Genomic DNA, 17135 nt, shown 5'->3' with positions numbered 1-17135 from the left:
TTAGCGCTGCCTGAAAAGTATTCTAAGCCGGAGAAATTGGGGGAGAGGCATGAAAAATAAAGACTAATACTAAAGGAAGAGTCTCTAAAGCTCCCCCACATCGATCCAACATCAATCACCCCCCCCCCCTCCCCATTAGAAAAAAATGTTCCGCAGTCCCTGGTGCTTAGTAGGATTGCAAAAAAAGTAACAAGTTACCATCTTGAAAGGATGGAGTTGGAGTGGAAAAGTTAAGGGCTGGGGGGGGGGGGGGTAGACTTGCTTACAGGTCGAGCTCACAGGGTCTACTACCACCAAACCGGAAACGAGAAGCGAACAACTTTTAGAAAGTCTAAGGACGGCTAATAAGGAACAGGAGTCGCGTACTTTTGCGTAAGGACCAATGACCACTCAATAGGCTAGTTTCGGATTACGCTCCACTGATCACAAACAAATAAATAAAGTCGAGGTTGTGAAATAATTTGAATTTCTCTTTTGTTTTATTCTTCTGGACCTCAACTTCACTCCTTTTTCCTCCCCCTCCCCCTCACTGTGTTTTCAGCCTCGTTCCTACTACCCTAGGGCACGTTTCTTCCTTTCCCCAATCCACTCCTGAGTAAGGATCCAAGATGGCGCCCGATCAAAATGCGTTCGAATATGCTCGCTAATTTGATCATGCTCCATTTCATAATTATTATTTCTTAAATATTTTTACTTAATTTCAATATTTAAAATTTATTTAAATTTAATTAAAACAGACTACCGTTAATTCCGGTTATAAGCCCTCTCCCCCCCCCCCCCGCTTAAAAGCCCCTCCGGTTATAGGCCCATCTACCTGGAAACAAAAAAATACATCCCATTATAATTCCCCCCCCCCCCCCGGATATTACCCCCCTCTGCTGGATGACAGTACTAAACAGGGCTAAATGTTGCTTTATTATGCGTTTTTAACTTAAAAGCATAAATTATTTCGATCAACACTCGCATGGCTCGTTTTGAAACGATGTTTTTATTCCGCTTCTAAGCCCTCCGCTTATAAGCCCACTCGAAACCCCTTACGAAGTTGAATAAGCCCAAGGCTTATAACCGGAATTTTACGGTATTTTTTTTGTCTTTTTTGTCAGTGTTGGCTCGGACGAAATCAGAAAAGCGGTGAGTTTAAGCAGAAACAGATTTCAAAACAGCGAATTATTTATTGTCAGTGACATTGATGAAAGCTAATAAACAGACTGTTTTTTCATTTACGTGATACATCTTCTGAAAGCTACCTGATTGCGAAATTTTGCTTTTCAGTTTGGCAATTTTGCTCAATTGTTATATTTAGCCGTCGCTTGTGTTTAACAATTTGATTAATAAAAATGTTTTAACTTTTACTTCATGCATTGTTTTTGTCTATATAATAAAAAGAAAATTACACGGTGGCTTGAAGAAATGAATTTTATTTTCTCGTGGTAAAAGCAATATTTTACTCATTACCACTTGAAAATAAAATTCATATTTGATATAGGGAATACAGGGGAATACAGGAGATTACAGGAGAATACAGGGGAATCAGGAGAATACATGAGAATACATGACAGACAGGGGAATACATAAGAATACAGGGGAATGCAGGAGAATACAGTGGAATACATGAGAAATACAGGGGAATACATTAGAATACAGGGGAATACAGGAGAATAGGGGGAATACATGAAAATACAGGGATACGGGGAATGCAGGAGAATACAGGGGAATCAGGAGAATACATGAGAGACAGGGGAATACATAAGAATACAGGGGAATGTAGGAGAATATATACAGTGGAATACATGAGAATACAGCGGAATACTTTAGAATACAGGGGGGAATACAGGGGAATACATGAGAATACAGAGCAATTCAGGAGATTACAGGGGAATGCAGGAGAATACAGGGGAACACATGAGAATACAGAGCAATACAGGAGATTACAGGGGAATGCAGGAGAATACAGGGGAATACAGTACGGGAATACATGAGAATACAGAGCAATACAGGAGATTACAGGGGAATGCAGGAGAATACAGGGGAATACAGGAGAATACAGGGGAATGCAGGAGAATACAGGGGAATACAGGAGAATACAGGGGAATGCAGGAGAATACAGGGGAATACGTGAGAATACAGAGCAATTCAGGAGATTACAGGGGAATGCAGGAGAATACAGGGGGAATACAGGGGAATACATGAGAATACAGAGCAATACAGGAGATTACAAGGGGAATGCAGGAGAATACAGGGGAATACATGAGAATACAGGGGCAAAGATTCCAACCCTCCCGATTTGATCAGGAGTCTCCCGATTGATGCTTGCCTCCCGCTCTCCCGAATCGATAAAGAACCATTTAGTACTTTTTGCGATCTGGTGTAGCAGGACAAAAAGTGTGGAATAAAGACCTGAAAATTGAATGAGTCAGGAAATGGCCGGTAATGCATTCCGGTGGCCAGACCCCCTAGGGCGCACACCTTCACGCTAGAATACTCCCTTTTTCCTTCAAGGTGGAATCTCCGCAGTGGAATAATGAGAATAAGAGCAATAAGGAGGTTACAGGGGAATACATGAGAATACAGGAGAATACTTGGGAATACATGAGAATACAGGGGAAAACATGAGAATACAGGGGAATACATGAGAATACAGGGGAATACATGAGAATACAGGGGAATACATGAGAATACAGGGGACACAATACATGAGAATAAGGGGAATACAAGGGAATACGGGGGAATACACGAGAGTACAGGGGAATACAATATCTGTATACACTATAATAAGGGATACATAAAGTACATACCGGAAATCGAGCCTAGTTGAGTCATGGTCATGCAAGCTTTCGAAGTCGGCGGCTTGATTTTTTGACTAATTTGCTACAGACAAGGTATGTGCGTTGAGCACTTATTATAATAATCTTGATTCATTTTGTGATCCGTTTTCTGCCCAGTATTCTCCAAATTATGACGGGGCACTGGAGAAAAACCAAAACTAAGAAAAACAATGCCCTGCGATTGAATTCCTGTTCCAGTTGAATATGACTGAATGCTCTGCTGAATGTAAGCTTATAAAAGTGAGGATCTATGGGTTCTATAATGTCTATACAGCTTATATACGGATATACCCAATTTGGGGACATGCTTATACCTAGAAAGAGCCACGTTCGGCCGTTGTCGGTTCGACTCAAACGATCGAAAAATAATATATGCTCCAAAAATGGACGAATTTGAGATCTTTCGTTCCTAAATTACAATAAACTGTAAGCCATATAAATATAAAGATCACTTATCTATTGTTGTTTGTCTGTTTTTGTGGGATTTTGAGGGGTTTTGGGACGTTTATTCCTCGCTTGCCGCTGATAAACGTCCCAAAACCCTTCAAAATCACACAAAACCAGACAAACAACAAATTATAGGTAAGTGCGATCTTACAGTTTATTGTAATTTAGGAACGAAAGATCTCAAATTCGTCAATTTATGGAGCATATTTTTTTGATTGCTTGAGTCGAACCGACAACGACCGTTGCAAATAATTAACAAATAATTAACGAGAGAGCCTGGGCCGCCTGTGTTGCAACACAAGCAATTGCAAAGAAGTCTGAAAACAGTAGCCTGCAGAACAGGCGGTTTATTTGCGGGTCGAAGCGCAAAGTGCTAGGTTTTTATTTAGCGGGTCACGCAAGGGCGAGCGCGAAGCGCGAAGCGCGAAGGAAAAATAAACCGCCTGTAGACACACCATTGTTTATGCTCTTCCAACCGTTCACCTGACGAACGGTTTTTGGTGATTGGCTGCTTTAAGCCACGTGATATTAAGGTGGCCTGCGGGTATTTATGAGGCTGACAGTTCCCTTTTTTAAGCACGTTTTAAGACTTGAAAACCTGACGCGATTGCTTAGATTTTTGAGAATCTGAAAGAAAAATCCTTAACATATATCAAATGATAAGTTTTATAGCGATCAAACGCGATTTGTTTAAGTTATGAGCGATTTTCGGAAGCCTTTGTTTTTAATAAAATGCGATTATTTTTAAAATGCCACGGTTAATTTTTTTGCAATTACTCCAAAACGCTGCAAAACAGTTGAAGTTTACTCACAACAACTTACAGGAAAATCCACTCCGTAGATTTCCTGAACGAGCGACATCTTTTTTTTGCCTTTGAAAACTGTTGTGTTATGCGTCTGACTTGACCGTCGCATAAAAATAAAAATGTGATACTTATAATAACCCAGCACCAGCCAGTTTTGAGGCTGATGTCGCCTTAATCTTGTGTGCAAAAGTTAAAAAGATCGTGTATATACATCAAATGTTAGCAGTCAATAAAGATGGATGGTTTTCAGCCGAATTTTTGAAAATATAAAACAAACGATGTTATTTCAAATTGCGAAAAATTTGTAGATTTGTTTTGCATTTTTTTAAGTAATCTGCATTTTTACAGAATATTTGTCAGACCTTGTCCTTCCAGAGCGAAAATTTAACAAATAGAAATGAACCAAAACAAACTGAACTTAAGCGAAACATGTGGCAAATTACAGATTTAGAGGTGTCAAACGAGACGACCAACTGTTTTCCCAGTGTACTAATACTTGAGACCTGTTTCGCGCTAATAAATTTAAGCGTTCTTTGATTGGTCCTTTCTCAGTCTTTTATGTCAATCAAAAAAGTGGGCGGTAGAGCATGAGTGATGAACAATGGTCTGGCTACAGGCGGTTTATTTTTTCCTCGCGCTTCGCGCTCGTGGGGTCGCGCTTCGCAAAAAAAAATAAACCGCCTGTTCTGCAGCCTAGAAAACAGTTCAGGACTTTAGGTTTGGAACGCATGCCCACATGTTACTCTCATGCAATGTTCTACTAAGCTTATTTATATATCTCCCAAGGTATCCAATCTAACGTTTGGCAATCAAACCCAATCAAAACCCTTAATCAGCCTACCTTTAAATCAAAGTTTTTGCATAAATCTTATCGCTACATAACTTTACGTTTATGGAACAACCTACCTGACAATATAAGAGCTGAGGGCTCGTCCTCTCTTAGAATTTTTAAAAATTTACTGAACAATGTTAACCTGACCACCGAGGTATCGATTGGTTTACATTTTTAAATTTTATTGTCTACGTAGTTTTTAAATTTTTATAGTCCAGTCTTTATAGTCTAATTTTTGTATTTTTATTGAATAGATAATCATATTTAAATTTTTTACATTGTAATTTTTAGAATACACGTTTACTTTTAAACGAGCCCCAGGCTCATTGGTGACATGTGTTTAAATAAAGTACTTACTACTTTACTTACCCAGTCGAACACAAATCGTTTGATCACAGACAGCCCAAGCTCACAATGAGAGGAGTTTATCATACTACTCTTTTGAAAATTATGATTTATGCGCGAAACGTGACTCTGACGCTTGGTGGCATATGGAGGTGTTGTGTTACAAAACAAAAAATTGGTTTGTTTTGTTGAAAGAGAATCTGGGATCATTGTGCCTTCCTCCAATCAGGTGTATAAATGGAGAGCAGTGATTTAATGCTAAAGGCTAATGCTGCGATGGACTAGCATCCCAGACAGGGGGCCGGAGTAGAAATACTCCTACAGCTGTAGTCACTTCATGCTACTGAAACAAGGATAAGCTCCAGCCTGACGGGCCACTAGGCTTGTATGCAAAATTAACCTTACCAAAAGTAAACAGACACACAAATAATAAAATTAATTGTATTAACTTAAATGACAGAAAAGTCATTGTCATCAAAATTATGCTTTTATCTATGAAGAAATTTAAACGGTTTCATTTTTATTTGTCTTAGAATCAAATTTGAAAATCAGACATTGTAGGGCCACTTATTTGCACTTACCCGTATTAGCGTTTGTAAATATTCAGTTAAAAAAAGCCATAAAGCCACATGTTATGTAGTCTCCTTCGCAGCTGCTATTTGGGAGGTAACACAACGCCATCCCAATGAAGGGGGAGCGTTGTGTGACATCCCAACAGGCTGCTGCAAAGGAGACTACATGTCATACTGTCATAAAACACGGCGGGGATTTGAAAGCACAAGATAAATTTAGAAAACAAAAGCCACAGGCGAGTAAGTTATATATTTTACAAGTGTTTTCAAATAAATGGAGTGTATTCTGCCCAGGTTCAGGCTACTTAAAAATATTTTATGTGGAGAGGATCTGCCCTAAAGTTCAAACCCTCACTGACTGTTTTTAATATTTTTGACAGAAATAGCTAACCCTTTGGCCTTTCATATACGGTTACCTTCGATAGAAAATGGCAACCCTTAGAGATGATATGTGTTTCTGCTGCCAACCTGCATGAAAACATGGAAACTACCAGCTGTGTTTGCTCATTGCCCATTGTAACTTCACAATGTTTCAAAAGTTGACTATCTGTTTTTTTTTCTCCAAAGGTCTTACACAATTGGAATTTTCTGTGAACTTTGTTGCAAGAATTTTCAGCTCTTCCAGGAAAGGATAATTTAAAAGAAAGGACAGATAGTTTTTTTTAAATCAGGTGCTATGGAAAGTGGTGAAGATGGAGAACAACGGATAGATGCATTGCCGCAAAGAGGGCAAAAGCCTTTTCAGTGTGACCAATGTAACAAGTGTTTAAGTTCTAAAAGAAGTCTCCACAACCACGTCAGAACACATACCGACAGAGAGAAGCCTTATACATGCGATCAGTGTGGCAAGTCATTAAGTGACTCGGGAACTCTCAAGAGACATAACTTAATACATACTGGAGAGAGGCCTTTTGCATGCAACCAGTGCGACAGGAGGTTTACTCTATTGTGGGATCTCCAGAGTCACAAAAGGACACATACGGGTGAGAAGCCCTACACATGCAACCAGTGCGATAAACGTTTTAGTTATTCAAGGAATCTTCAGAGACATAGACGAACACATACAGGAGAGAAGCCTTTCAAATGTAGACAGTGTGACAAGTGTTTTCGTCAGAAAGGAGCTCTTTGCAGACATGAACAAACACATTCTGGAGAGAGGCCTTTTACATGCAACAAGTGTAACAAGAGTTTTTGTCAAAAAGAGCAACTAAAACAACATGAAATTACGCACACAGGAGAGAAGCCTTTTGAATGTAAACAATGTGGCAAATGTTTTGGTCAGAAATGCCATCTTCAAAATCATCAACGCACGCACACAGGGGAGAGGCCTTTTAAATGTCATCAATGTGGCAAATGTTTTGGTCAGAAATGCCATCTTCAAAATCATCAACTCACCCATACAGGAGAGAAGCCATTCAAATGCCATCAATGTGGCAAATGTTTTGGTCAGAAACGCTACCTTCAAAATCATCAACACCGCACCCACACAGGAGAGAAACCTTTTAAATGTAACCAGTGTAACAAGTGTTTAACTCGCATGGATAATCTCCAACGGCACAGTGCAACACACATAGAAGACCGGGCGGGGGTAGAACGAGGGCAAAAATTATGTGCAGTCTCTAGTTTAAAGTCTTTTTTGAATAGTGACTGCGTATCGATTACGATGTCGCCCGATGCAGTGTAACTGATAACGTAATATCCATCATCGTTAATCGGCCATCATCATTGACACCGTAAGAAACCTTAAAAAATATTTTTAGAACGGAGATATAATCATGCCTGTCAACCGCATGTTGACATCGATGTCCGTCCTTATCTTGTCTTTCCAGATAAATACTTTTAACTGAAAAATCAGCGAAATGCTAAAATTCCACTTTACCAAATTAGAGATTGAAACTTTCTGGCAGAAAGGCTGCACGTAGAATGGAGTGCACGTTTTACTTCTACAAGTCGCAAAAAGTGTGGTAGTTTTTTTACTCGTATCAGGTTATGCAGAACGATAGACAAGACAAGTCAGTAGTTGCTAGTGGCTAGGTCTCTATATTTTACCCTTTTAGTATGAGATTTGTGTCATCTGTCGTGTTGAATTCCTGTTGAGCGATTCATTACAAACCAGGAATCTAACAAAAACAAAAGGTTTTACCGATTTACGCCGTATGAAGGTTTTGGGTCGCACAGGAGCCTTGCTCATTAATAAATTCACCAGCCAAATTACTTGACGGAGTACTATCTTGTAAAGCTTTATAATTCGCTGCATTTTGAGCATCGATTCCGCTAAAATTCATCAATGATATTATAGGATGATGGAATTACATCATAATTGACGTTTTACTAAGAGATGACGATAATTGTGTCCTATCAAGCTAGAATAGCACAATAACTATATAACCTAGTAATAAACATTCACTCTTTTGTATTATGACAGAAACGAAATTTTAGTATTCAATAACGGCTGGACGTTTTTTGCCTCTAAGAGAGTAAAAATGTGAAATCTAAACTTTGAACCGTGCTATTTTTTTTTTAAAGGAAATTTCAAAATTCGCTTCTGTCATAACACAATAAAATCACCATGACACAATAAAATCACCACAATAAAAATCACCACAATAAAATCACGCTTCTGTCATAACACAATAAAATCACCATGTTCCATGCGAATCAGCTCTTGAAATTATTTATCGGCTGAGAAAACTTGGATAGAACATTTTAGGTTTTGAGGCTTCCGAAGAGCTTCCGAGTCAATGTTTACAACATCGTGTGCTATATTCAAATGATTGCAAGGGTCATGCGCGATTTTAATTAAATTGTATATTTTTTGTTGAAAGGTTAATTTTAGTTTTGTTCAGAAAAAAGATTCGCGTTTAGTTCAGTTTCCAAGATTATATAAGCTGGTTACATTCCATCCCTGACATTCCTTAGGTTAACGAGGTGATAATTTAAGCAAGAGATGATTATTCGCATTCACAAGGGTAACTTGTCAAAATAATGACTCTGTGCTGTGCTTGTAACAGTTGCAAACTAATCAGAATAAAGGATGTTGCTGGGCCCTGCTACGATTTGCCATTAACATGTAGGGTGCTACAAGTTACAGAGGTGTTCGATAGACCTATAGATACTGTAACAGAAGCCTGTTTGACAACCTTAAGACGCTTTTCATTTGTCAGAACTGGCCAACCGACCCGGTGTTTTTGAATATGAAATGGGCTTTTCCTGCAAGATCTTCCCCAAAATCCACCATAACAATGTATAATATTTATGTATTGACTGATTTAACAGGACAAATCTGACTAACAAAGGAATTGTGTCCGACCGGCCAGTTCTTACAAATGGAAAGCACCCTTAGTTGACCTCGGGAGTTTTAAAGTTTTCAACGACCCCCCCCCCCCCCCCCCCCCCAAAAAAAAAAAAAAAAAAAAAAAATGGCGATAAAAATCCATGGTTCAGTGTTAGCAAGGCCCAGTATTGGGGATAAGCGGCGAAGTGAGCAAAAAGCAGGTGACAGGGGCGTTCCCTGGATTCCGGCTTTTAATCTCATGCAAACACTTGCTCTGTATTAAAATATCAGATTTGCTTTTTTTCTTTGGATTTCGTTTCAAATACTATATTATTTGGTTGGCGAAAGCAAGGTATTAAACATTTCCCTAGTATGTTTCTCTCGCCTTTCTGAAAGAAAGATCAAGCAACGAATCTTCTCCCTCAGTACTCAATGGTTGAAAATACTATGATTAAATTAATAATTATCGTGAAAACAAAAACAAATTTAATCCAAGTGTGATATTTGTAGTATTTTCATTGTAAAAGGGCCGGTTTACACTGTCAAAATTCCCTTGGTGAAAGTTATGTGTTTGAACTTCAATTTACCTTGTAATTCACACAAGTCACAGAGATCATAAAAATCTTCAAGGACGATTCCATTTCTTAGATAAGTTATAAATAAGAATGCGTAATCAAAGTTACGTGGAGTAGTTTGAAAGTATACCTCAGCCAATCAAACTCTGGCTGCTTAAAAGCTGACCCAACGAAATGGGAAATCATTTCACTAGTTTCCTTACTTCCATATCGGCACAAGAAAAGTCCAGTCCAGTTTCCTGAACGTCGAGAATAGCCTGGACGCTAGTGTTTTAAAACATGGCGACGAGCGACCGTTTGCAGTTGGTTGAAGTCTTCGAAGTCTTTGCGGCTTGATTTATTGACTAATTTGCTTTAGTTAAGGTAGGGAAACTATTCAACAGCAAGTTGAACGCTTACTTTAGTTACATAACTAATAATTCTATTTCTGCCCAGTTGCTGTAGAAAATTAACGAAAACTAAAAGCACTTGGGCAACTACAGAATGCAGGGCCACTTCGGTCCACCGTGTCGGAACGCTTTATAAAACGAGGCATAACACAGTAGATGCTATTCTTATTCAATGACATGCAAATAAGTGGCCCTGTATTCTGTAGTTTAGCGGCAATTTGCTTTTGGTAAACATGGCGTTTAGTCGTTTAGTTTTTGTTGATTTACAGTCGAAGCTCTCGTAAACGGATACCCTCGGGACGCGAAAAAAGTGTCCGTAACTGGAGCTGGCCGCTTACGAGAATGGTTCTCGTAATAATTTTTCAGACAGTGTCGATAAATCACTGGACAAAAGAAAATTATTCCGAGTAAGGTCGAGTACCCACAGGGCGCCCAGACAAACTGTTTGTGTATCGACTGTGCACATTTACATTTTTATAGAGAATGTATGGAATTTACTGAATGGTTTGTAGAATTGCGTGTAATAGACCCTTTGCATAAATGGCGCCCGCATTTGAATAACAATAAATACATCCTTAGCCTCACGTTCACGTAAAAATCCTTTGTTAAAAAACATCCACACGAGGCTAAGGATGTACATGTATTGTTATTTAAATTTGGGTGCCATTTATGCAAAGGGTCTATGGTGCAAAACATTAACAAATTTGTGCTGAATAAATGTTAAGTTTCCTACCATTTGTGTAGTGTCGTTCTTTTGGCTCGAAATGGCGAATTTAAGTCGATTGAAGGGTATTGTACTTTCGCTGTTTACTATACATCTAATTATGTGGAAAGGGTGGAAACTCCAACAGCTCCAAAGTAGAACACTTCCAGCGCCGAGCCGATTTTCGACCTGATAATCCCATCGCACAACTTTCAAACTACGCACCAGAAAAGAGGAAGGCTTGACGAATCTTATCGTATCATTTTATCGAAAATTTATCCAAACGGTCAGGAACAATCCCTCAAACAAAAACGGGTATCCAAAATTTTTAAGCCGTCCGAATGCGTAGCACCAATTTGTGGTGCCGAAGGGAAACGCTATTCCCCAGCCTCTTTGTGATTGGATACAACTGAACAATGGTCGTTCAAGATTTTGTTTCGTGGATAGGGAGGCAAAGGCAAAACCAATACTCAATAGTATAGGGAGTGATGCCAATTGCGCGAGTTGATTATCAGGTCGAAAATCGGCTCGGCGCTGGAAGTGTTCTACTTTGGAGCTGTTGGAGTTTCCACCCTTTCCATATAATTAGATGTATATAGTAAACAGCGAAAGTACAATACCCTTCAATCGACTTAAATTCGCCATTTCGAGCCAAAAGAACGACACTACACAAATGGTAGGAAACTTAACATTTATTCAGCACAAATTTGATATATTTTGCACCATTATACGCAATCCTACAAACCATTCAGTAAATTCCATACATTCTCTATAAAAATGTAAATGTGCACAGGCCATACACAAACAGTTTGTCTGGGCCCCCTGTGGAGTAACGCGTCACGCTCAAGTCACGAATGTCTTTTATCGTTTCCTATTGCGAAGTGTAGTCAAGCACGCGGTGTGAATTGAGATGTGATTTTCCTCTGTCGGCAAACTCGCTTTGTTGTCAGTGTTATAAGGAATTTCTCGAGAATAACCGTTGTTAAAATTTTTCGCTTTGCCGTAGTTTATCTGTGATACAATCACAGCAGATCTTCTCAAAAGCAACACCTATTAAACAACGTCTGCAAAACGTACTGTCTGCAAGACAGAAGCCTCGATCTAATGTGACAAACTGTTGATTTTTCGCATTCTTACTGCTCTTGAAGACAAGATTTTTCTCTTCTGGTGTTACGACAAACTGTCGTGATTGACACATTTTTTGCATTCTGATCATTCTTAGTGGAAGAACAAAATTTTCAACTTCCGGTTTGCAGATAGCCTTTATAAACGTGGCGCGCACGCGTAATACGCAATCCGCTGGTCACTGTCAAGATTAGGGTTGCGGGCCTCTCTTGGGCCCGCAATTATAAGAATCACAAATAAGCCGTACAGAAATAAAGCTTAAAATGGCCGGTTCATAAAGTCGCTTATCAGCTGTGGTCATTGTTAAATACAGTCAGCGAAAAGCTTGTTCAAAGCAAGTCGATGGCTTTTTCAATCAAGCAACAAGCAAGTCAATCGCACACAAAAATGTTTATTGAGCTACAATTCACCTTTGAACATGAAAGCACTTCAAGTTGTTATCCTCTTCGATTTTGTTTGGTATTGGATCGTTGATAATTTGAGGACATATATTTTTCTTCCACTTCTGTAAGCTTCGAAGCTGAAGACATTTTCAATAATGCACAATTTTTGTGCATTATTGTCAATACTGCACTGTCGGGGTTTGCTGACGACAGGTAAAGCAAAATCACGTGATCTATTTTAACCAATTGCGCGCATGGATTTTGGACAGTGAACGAAGATTGTATATTAAACTCTGATAAAACATAGGTTTTTAGCAGAGCGCGCATAGACTCCTATCTATATTATAATGGAAGATAATCAAGACCTGGTCTAATCGAATGATAAATTATTGAACTTAATCAAGCTAAACACTTTGCGATCGAGTTTTTGTTCCAGATGCAGTTAAATGCGATTAGATGTAATGTATCAGTGAAATCTAAGATTCAACTCCCCCCCCCCCCGCATACCGCGGGCATTTGACGCCTTTGCCTCCCGGGGGGGGGAGGGGAGGGAATTCAATAGTCAAAGGTCAAAGTCTTCCCGGGGGTGGGGAATTTGATCCGACCACAGGGGGTGGGGAATTTGAACGCGGACTTAATATCTGGTCATACCTGTCCTAGTAAATGCGGAGATCGATTATCTTCTATGTATCGGTTATCTTGTATATATATTAACTACCTATACAATAGAGGAAAAAATGCATGGTGAATTTATAAAAGCCTGCGTGAAGACAGGATTTAACAAGCATAAGAAGCTATACACAGATAAAACAGTTATCAGTTTAATTATTAATTTTTCCCGGTGGTGGGGGCATTTGATCACTGATAATGGGCTTCAAATACCCAGGGGGGTTGCCTGGGGGGGGGGGGTTGTTGAACCTTCGTATTGACTACTGGTAATACATAAATTGAGGTTGTGTAAAATGGAAAAAGTCGTATTAAAACAATATTTAGATCTGTTCAGTGCTGTCATCCAGCAGAGGTGGGCTTATATCCAGCAGGACTCATAACCGGATGTATATTTTTGTTTTCAGGTAGATGGGCCTATTAACCAGGGGGGCTTATAAGCGGGGGAGGCGATGCTTATAACCAAAATTTTACGGCATAGGAAATAACTTATTATAATTCACTTAAGAAAACAACTTACCTCGAAGAGAAACCTGGTTGTATACTTCTCATTCTTAAAACATGCCATACCAAGGTTTTAAGGGGGCCCTATGGGTAATAGAAGCAAACATATTACTCGTAAAATTCCCAGAGGCCGGTGTTATGTCGGGGGTGTTTGTTATGGGAGCGTTATGACCAGCATTCCTTCAGTGGGATTTGAACATATGGCCCAAACATTACCGCAGAACAGTGCTCTACCAACTGGCATATAAAGAGGCGTAATGAAATATGGGAGAAGGTCCTTCCCCTAGTTTTTCTCAAACCCCCAAAACAGTAAAATAATATTGCTCTGCAATTTATCTACAATTACTTGTCAAATATCCTTAATCTTCTAACACCCCACCACCCCCCCCCCCCAAACCAAAACAAATCTCAAGAACAGTGGTGACAGTTTGTATCTGGTAAATTCCAAATTAATTGTGTACAAAAAACACTTCATTCAAATGATTACTGGCAATGCACATCAAGTTTTAAAGCAGTGACTGCATTGAAGTTATCACCCATACCAATTTGCTCTGTATGCTATTGCAAGTGTAATATAAAACCAATTAGCATCTCTACCCATAACATTGAGTGAAATTAGCCATAACTGGTGTTGTAAGTTACAGCCCTTAATGGCAGCCCTGAGTCATAACATAACAAAATATACAGCACAGACATTACTTGTGCTACTTTAATACTTTTTCATAATACAAGATACACTTATGGCAGTACTGCACAACTTCTACAACGGATCATGTAGTAATATTTTTACCTACTATCACTTTACAATAATAATATTCACAATATTAAATGCTAAATGTTCATAAATAGAAAGAACACATACACACTCAATGTAATAGATAAATATATATTCACCACCTAGCGTGATGAATATTGCATCATGAACTGATGGAGGCTCAGTCCTGAAGTCCAATCCGTTTTTTGGATAGGAAAGTTAACCCTTTCATATACCTTCAATAGAAAATGGTAGCCTTTGCAATTGATAGGTGTCGATAAGTGTTTCTGTTGTCCACCTTCATGTACTCATTTGGGAACTACCAGCTTTGGTCTGTTCGTTGTCCTCCACATGTTGCAAAGGTCGATTAACTGTTTTTGTTGTTTCCCCCAAAAGGTCTTGCAAGGTTGGATTTCTCAGAAATCTGATCTGTGAACGTGTTTTATATCTGGAAGAGCTCCACGAGAAAAACGTGATTTAAAAGAAAGGAAAGATAGTTTGGAAATCAAATACTTATGGCAAGTGGTGGAGGTGGAGAACGATCTGAGAAGAAACCTTTTAAATGTAACCAATGTGACAAATATTTAAGTTCTAAAGGTAGTCTCCACAGCCACATCAGAACACATACCGGAGAGAAGCCGTATACGTGCAATCAGTGTGGCAAGTCATTTAGTGACTCGGGAACTCTCAAGAGACATAACTTAATACATACTGGAGAGAAGCCTTTTGCGTGCAACCAGTGCGACAGAAGGTTTAGTCTGTCGTGGGATCTCCAAAGTCACATAAGAACGCATACGGGTGAGAAGCCCTACACATGCAACCAGTGTGACAAGCGTTTTCGTTATTCAAGGGATCTTCCGAGACATAGACGAACCCATACAGGAGAGAAGCCTTTCAGATGTAACCAGTGTAACATGAGTTTTGGCAAAAAAGCTCATCTTAAAAGACATGAAATGACGCACACAGGAGAGAAGCCTTTCAAATGTGAAGAATGTGGCAAATGTTTTGGTCAGAAAAGCCATCTTCAAAATCATCAACGCACGCACACAGGGGAGAGGCCTTTTAAATGTAATCAATGTGGCAAATGTTTTGGCCAGAAAAACCATCTTCAAACTCATCAACTCACCCACACAGAAGAGAAGCCTTTTAAATGTCATCAATGTGGCAAATGTTTTAGTCAGAAACGCTACCTTCAAAGTCATCTACACCGCACCCACACAGGAGAGAAGCCTTTTAAATGTAACCAGTGTAACAAGTGTTTAACTCGCATGGATAATCTCCAACGGCACAGTGCAACACACATAAAAGACCGGGCGGGGGAAGAACGAGGGCAAAAATTATGTGCAGTCTCTAGTTTTAAGTCTTATTTGAATAGTGGCTGCGTATCGATTACGAAGTCGCCCGATGTAAACATAACGTAAAATCCACCATCGTTATGAAACGTTAAAAATATTTCTAGAACGGAGAAGAAATTACGTCTGTCAACCACATGTTGACATTGATGTTCGTCTTTATTTAGTCGTTTCAGATAAATAACCTTTTACTGTGTAAACATAACGAGATTGAAACTTTATGGCAGAAAGGCTGCACGTAGAATGGGGAGCACATTTTATTTCTTTAAGTATTTAAAAGTCGCAATAAGTGTAATAGTTTTTTTACTCGTATCAGGTTTTGCAGAACGATAGACAAGACAAGTCAGTAGTTTGATCTTTATATTTTACCCCTTTAGGATGAGAATTCTGTCATTTGTCGTTTTAAATTCCTGTTGAGCGAGTCATTGCAAGCTAGGAATCTAACAAAAACCAAAACATTTTACCGATTTACGCCGTTAAGGTTTTAGGTGGCGCAAAAATTGGTCTCGCAGGATCCTTGCTCATTTATAAATTCATTAGCCAAATTACTTGACGGAGTGCTTTCGTGTAAAGCTTTTTTTAATTCGCTACATTTTTAACTCGAATCCGCTAAATTTATCAAGGATATTAGGGGATGATGGAACTACATCATTGTCCATTTACTAAGAGATGACCGTATACTGTGATGTTACAAGCCCTTAAAAGTTTAACAGCGGATAATGCGATTTTCTGTCCAGCTAGAATAGCACACCAAATTAAATTACTACATAACTCTATATTGACTCTTTTGTGTTATGACAGAAACGAAATTCTAGTAATCAAAAACGGTTGGAAGTTATTTGTTTCTAAGAGAGTAAAAATGTGAAATCTAAACTTTGAATCGTGCCATTTTCTTTTTGAAAAGGAAATTTCAAAATCCGCTTCTTTCATAACACAATAAAATACACCAAGTTTATGTTCCTCGCGAAGATCTTCCGAGTCAATGTTTACAACAACGTGTGCTATATTCAAATGATAGCAAGGGTCATGCGCAACCTTTATTACATTGTATATTATATTGTTGAAAGGGTAATTTCAGTTTTGTTCAGAAAAAAGATTCGCTTTTAGTTCAGTTCCCAAGGTTATATAAGCTGATTACATTCCATCCTTGACATTCCTTAGGTTAACGAGGTGATTATTTAAGCAAGAGATGATTATTCCATTCACAAGGGTAACTTGGCAAAATAATGACTATGTGCTGTGCTTGTAACAGTTACAACTGATCAGAATAAAGGATGTTGCTGGGCCCTGCTACTATTTGTCATTAACAGGGCATCACTTGTGCTACAAGTTACAGAGGTGTTCGATAGACCTATAGATACTGTAACAGAAGCCTGTTTGACAACCTTAAGACGCTTTTCATTTGTCAGAACTGGCCAACCGACCCGGTGGTTTTGAATATGAAATAAGCTTTTCCTGCAAGATCTTACCACAAATCCACCATAACAATGTATAATATTTATGTATTAATTGATTTAACAGGACAAATCTGCCTAACAACGGAATTGTGTTCGGCCGGCCAGTTCTTACAAATGGAAAGGCGC

At 38.9% G+C, this 17135-nt stretch overlaps 1 protein-coding gene across 1 annotated transcript; it reads left to right on the top strand.

Annotated features, from left to right (window-relative positions):
- Positions 1–2776: 2776 nt before the first annotated feature.
- On the top strand, positions 2777–17042 carry LOC144656339 (uncharacterized). The gene is made up of 4 exons (XM_078516570.1): positions 2777–2879; positions 6395–7507; positions 14597–14606; positions 14698–17042. Exons 2-4 carry the CDS (start codon positions 6504–6506, stop codon positions 15619–15621), a joined length of 1938 nt encoding a protein of 645 aa, XP_078372696.1. The 5' UTR covers positions 2777–2879; positions 6395–6503; the 3' UTR covers positions 15622–17042.
- Positions 17043–17135: the final 93 nt, after the last annotated feature.

Source organism: Oculina patagonica, chromosome 6 (genome assembly GCF_052425735.1).
Source record: "Oculina patagonica isolate OP01 chromosome 6, crgOcupat, whole genome shotgun sequence".
NCBI lineage: Eukaryota > Metazoa > Cnidaria > Anthozoa > Scleractinia > Oculinidae > Oculina > Oculina patagonica.
This window is presented reverse-complemented; position numbering and strand designations above follow the sequence as displayed.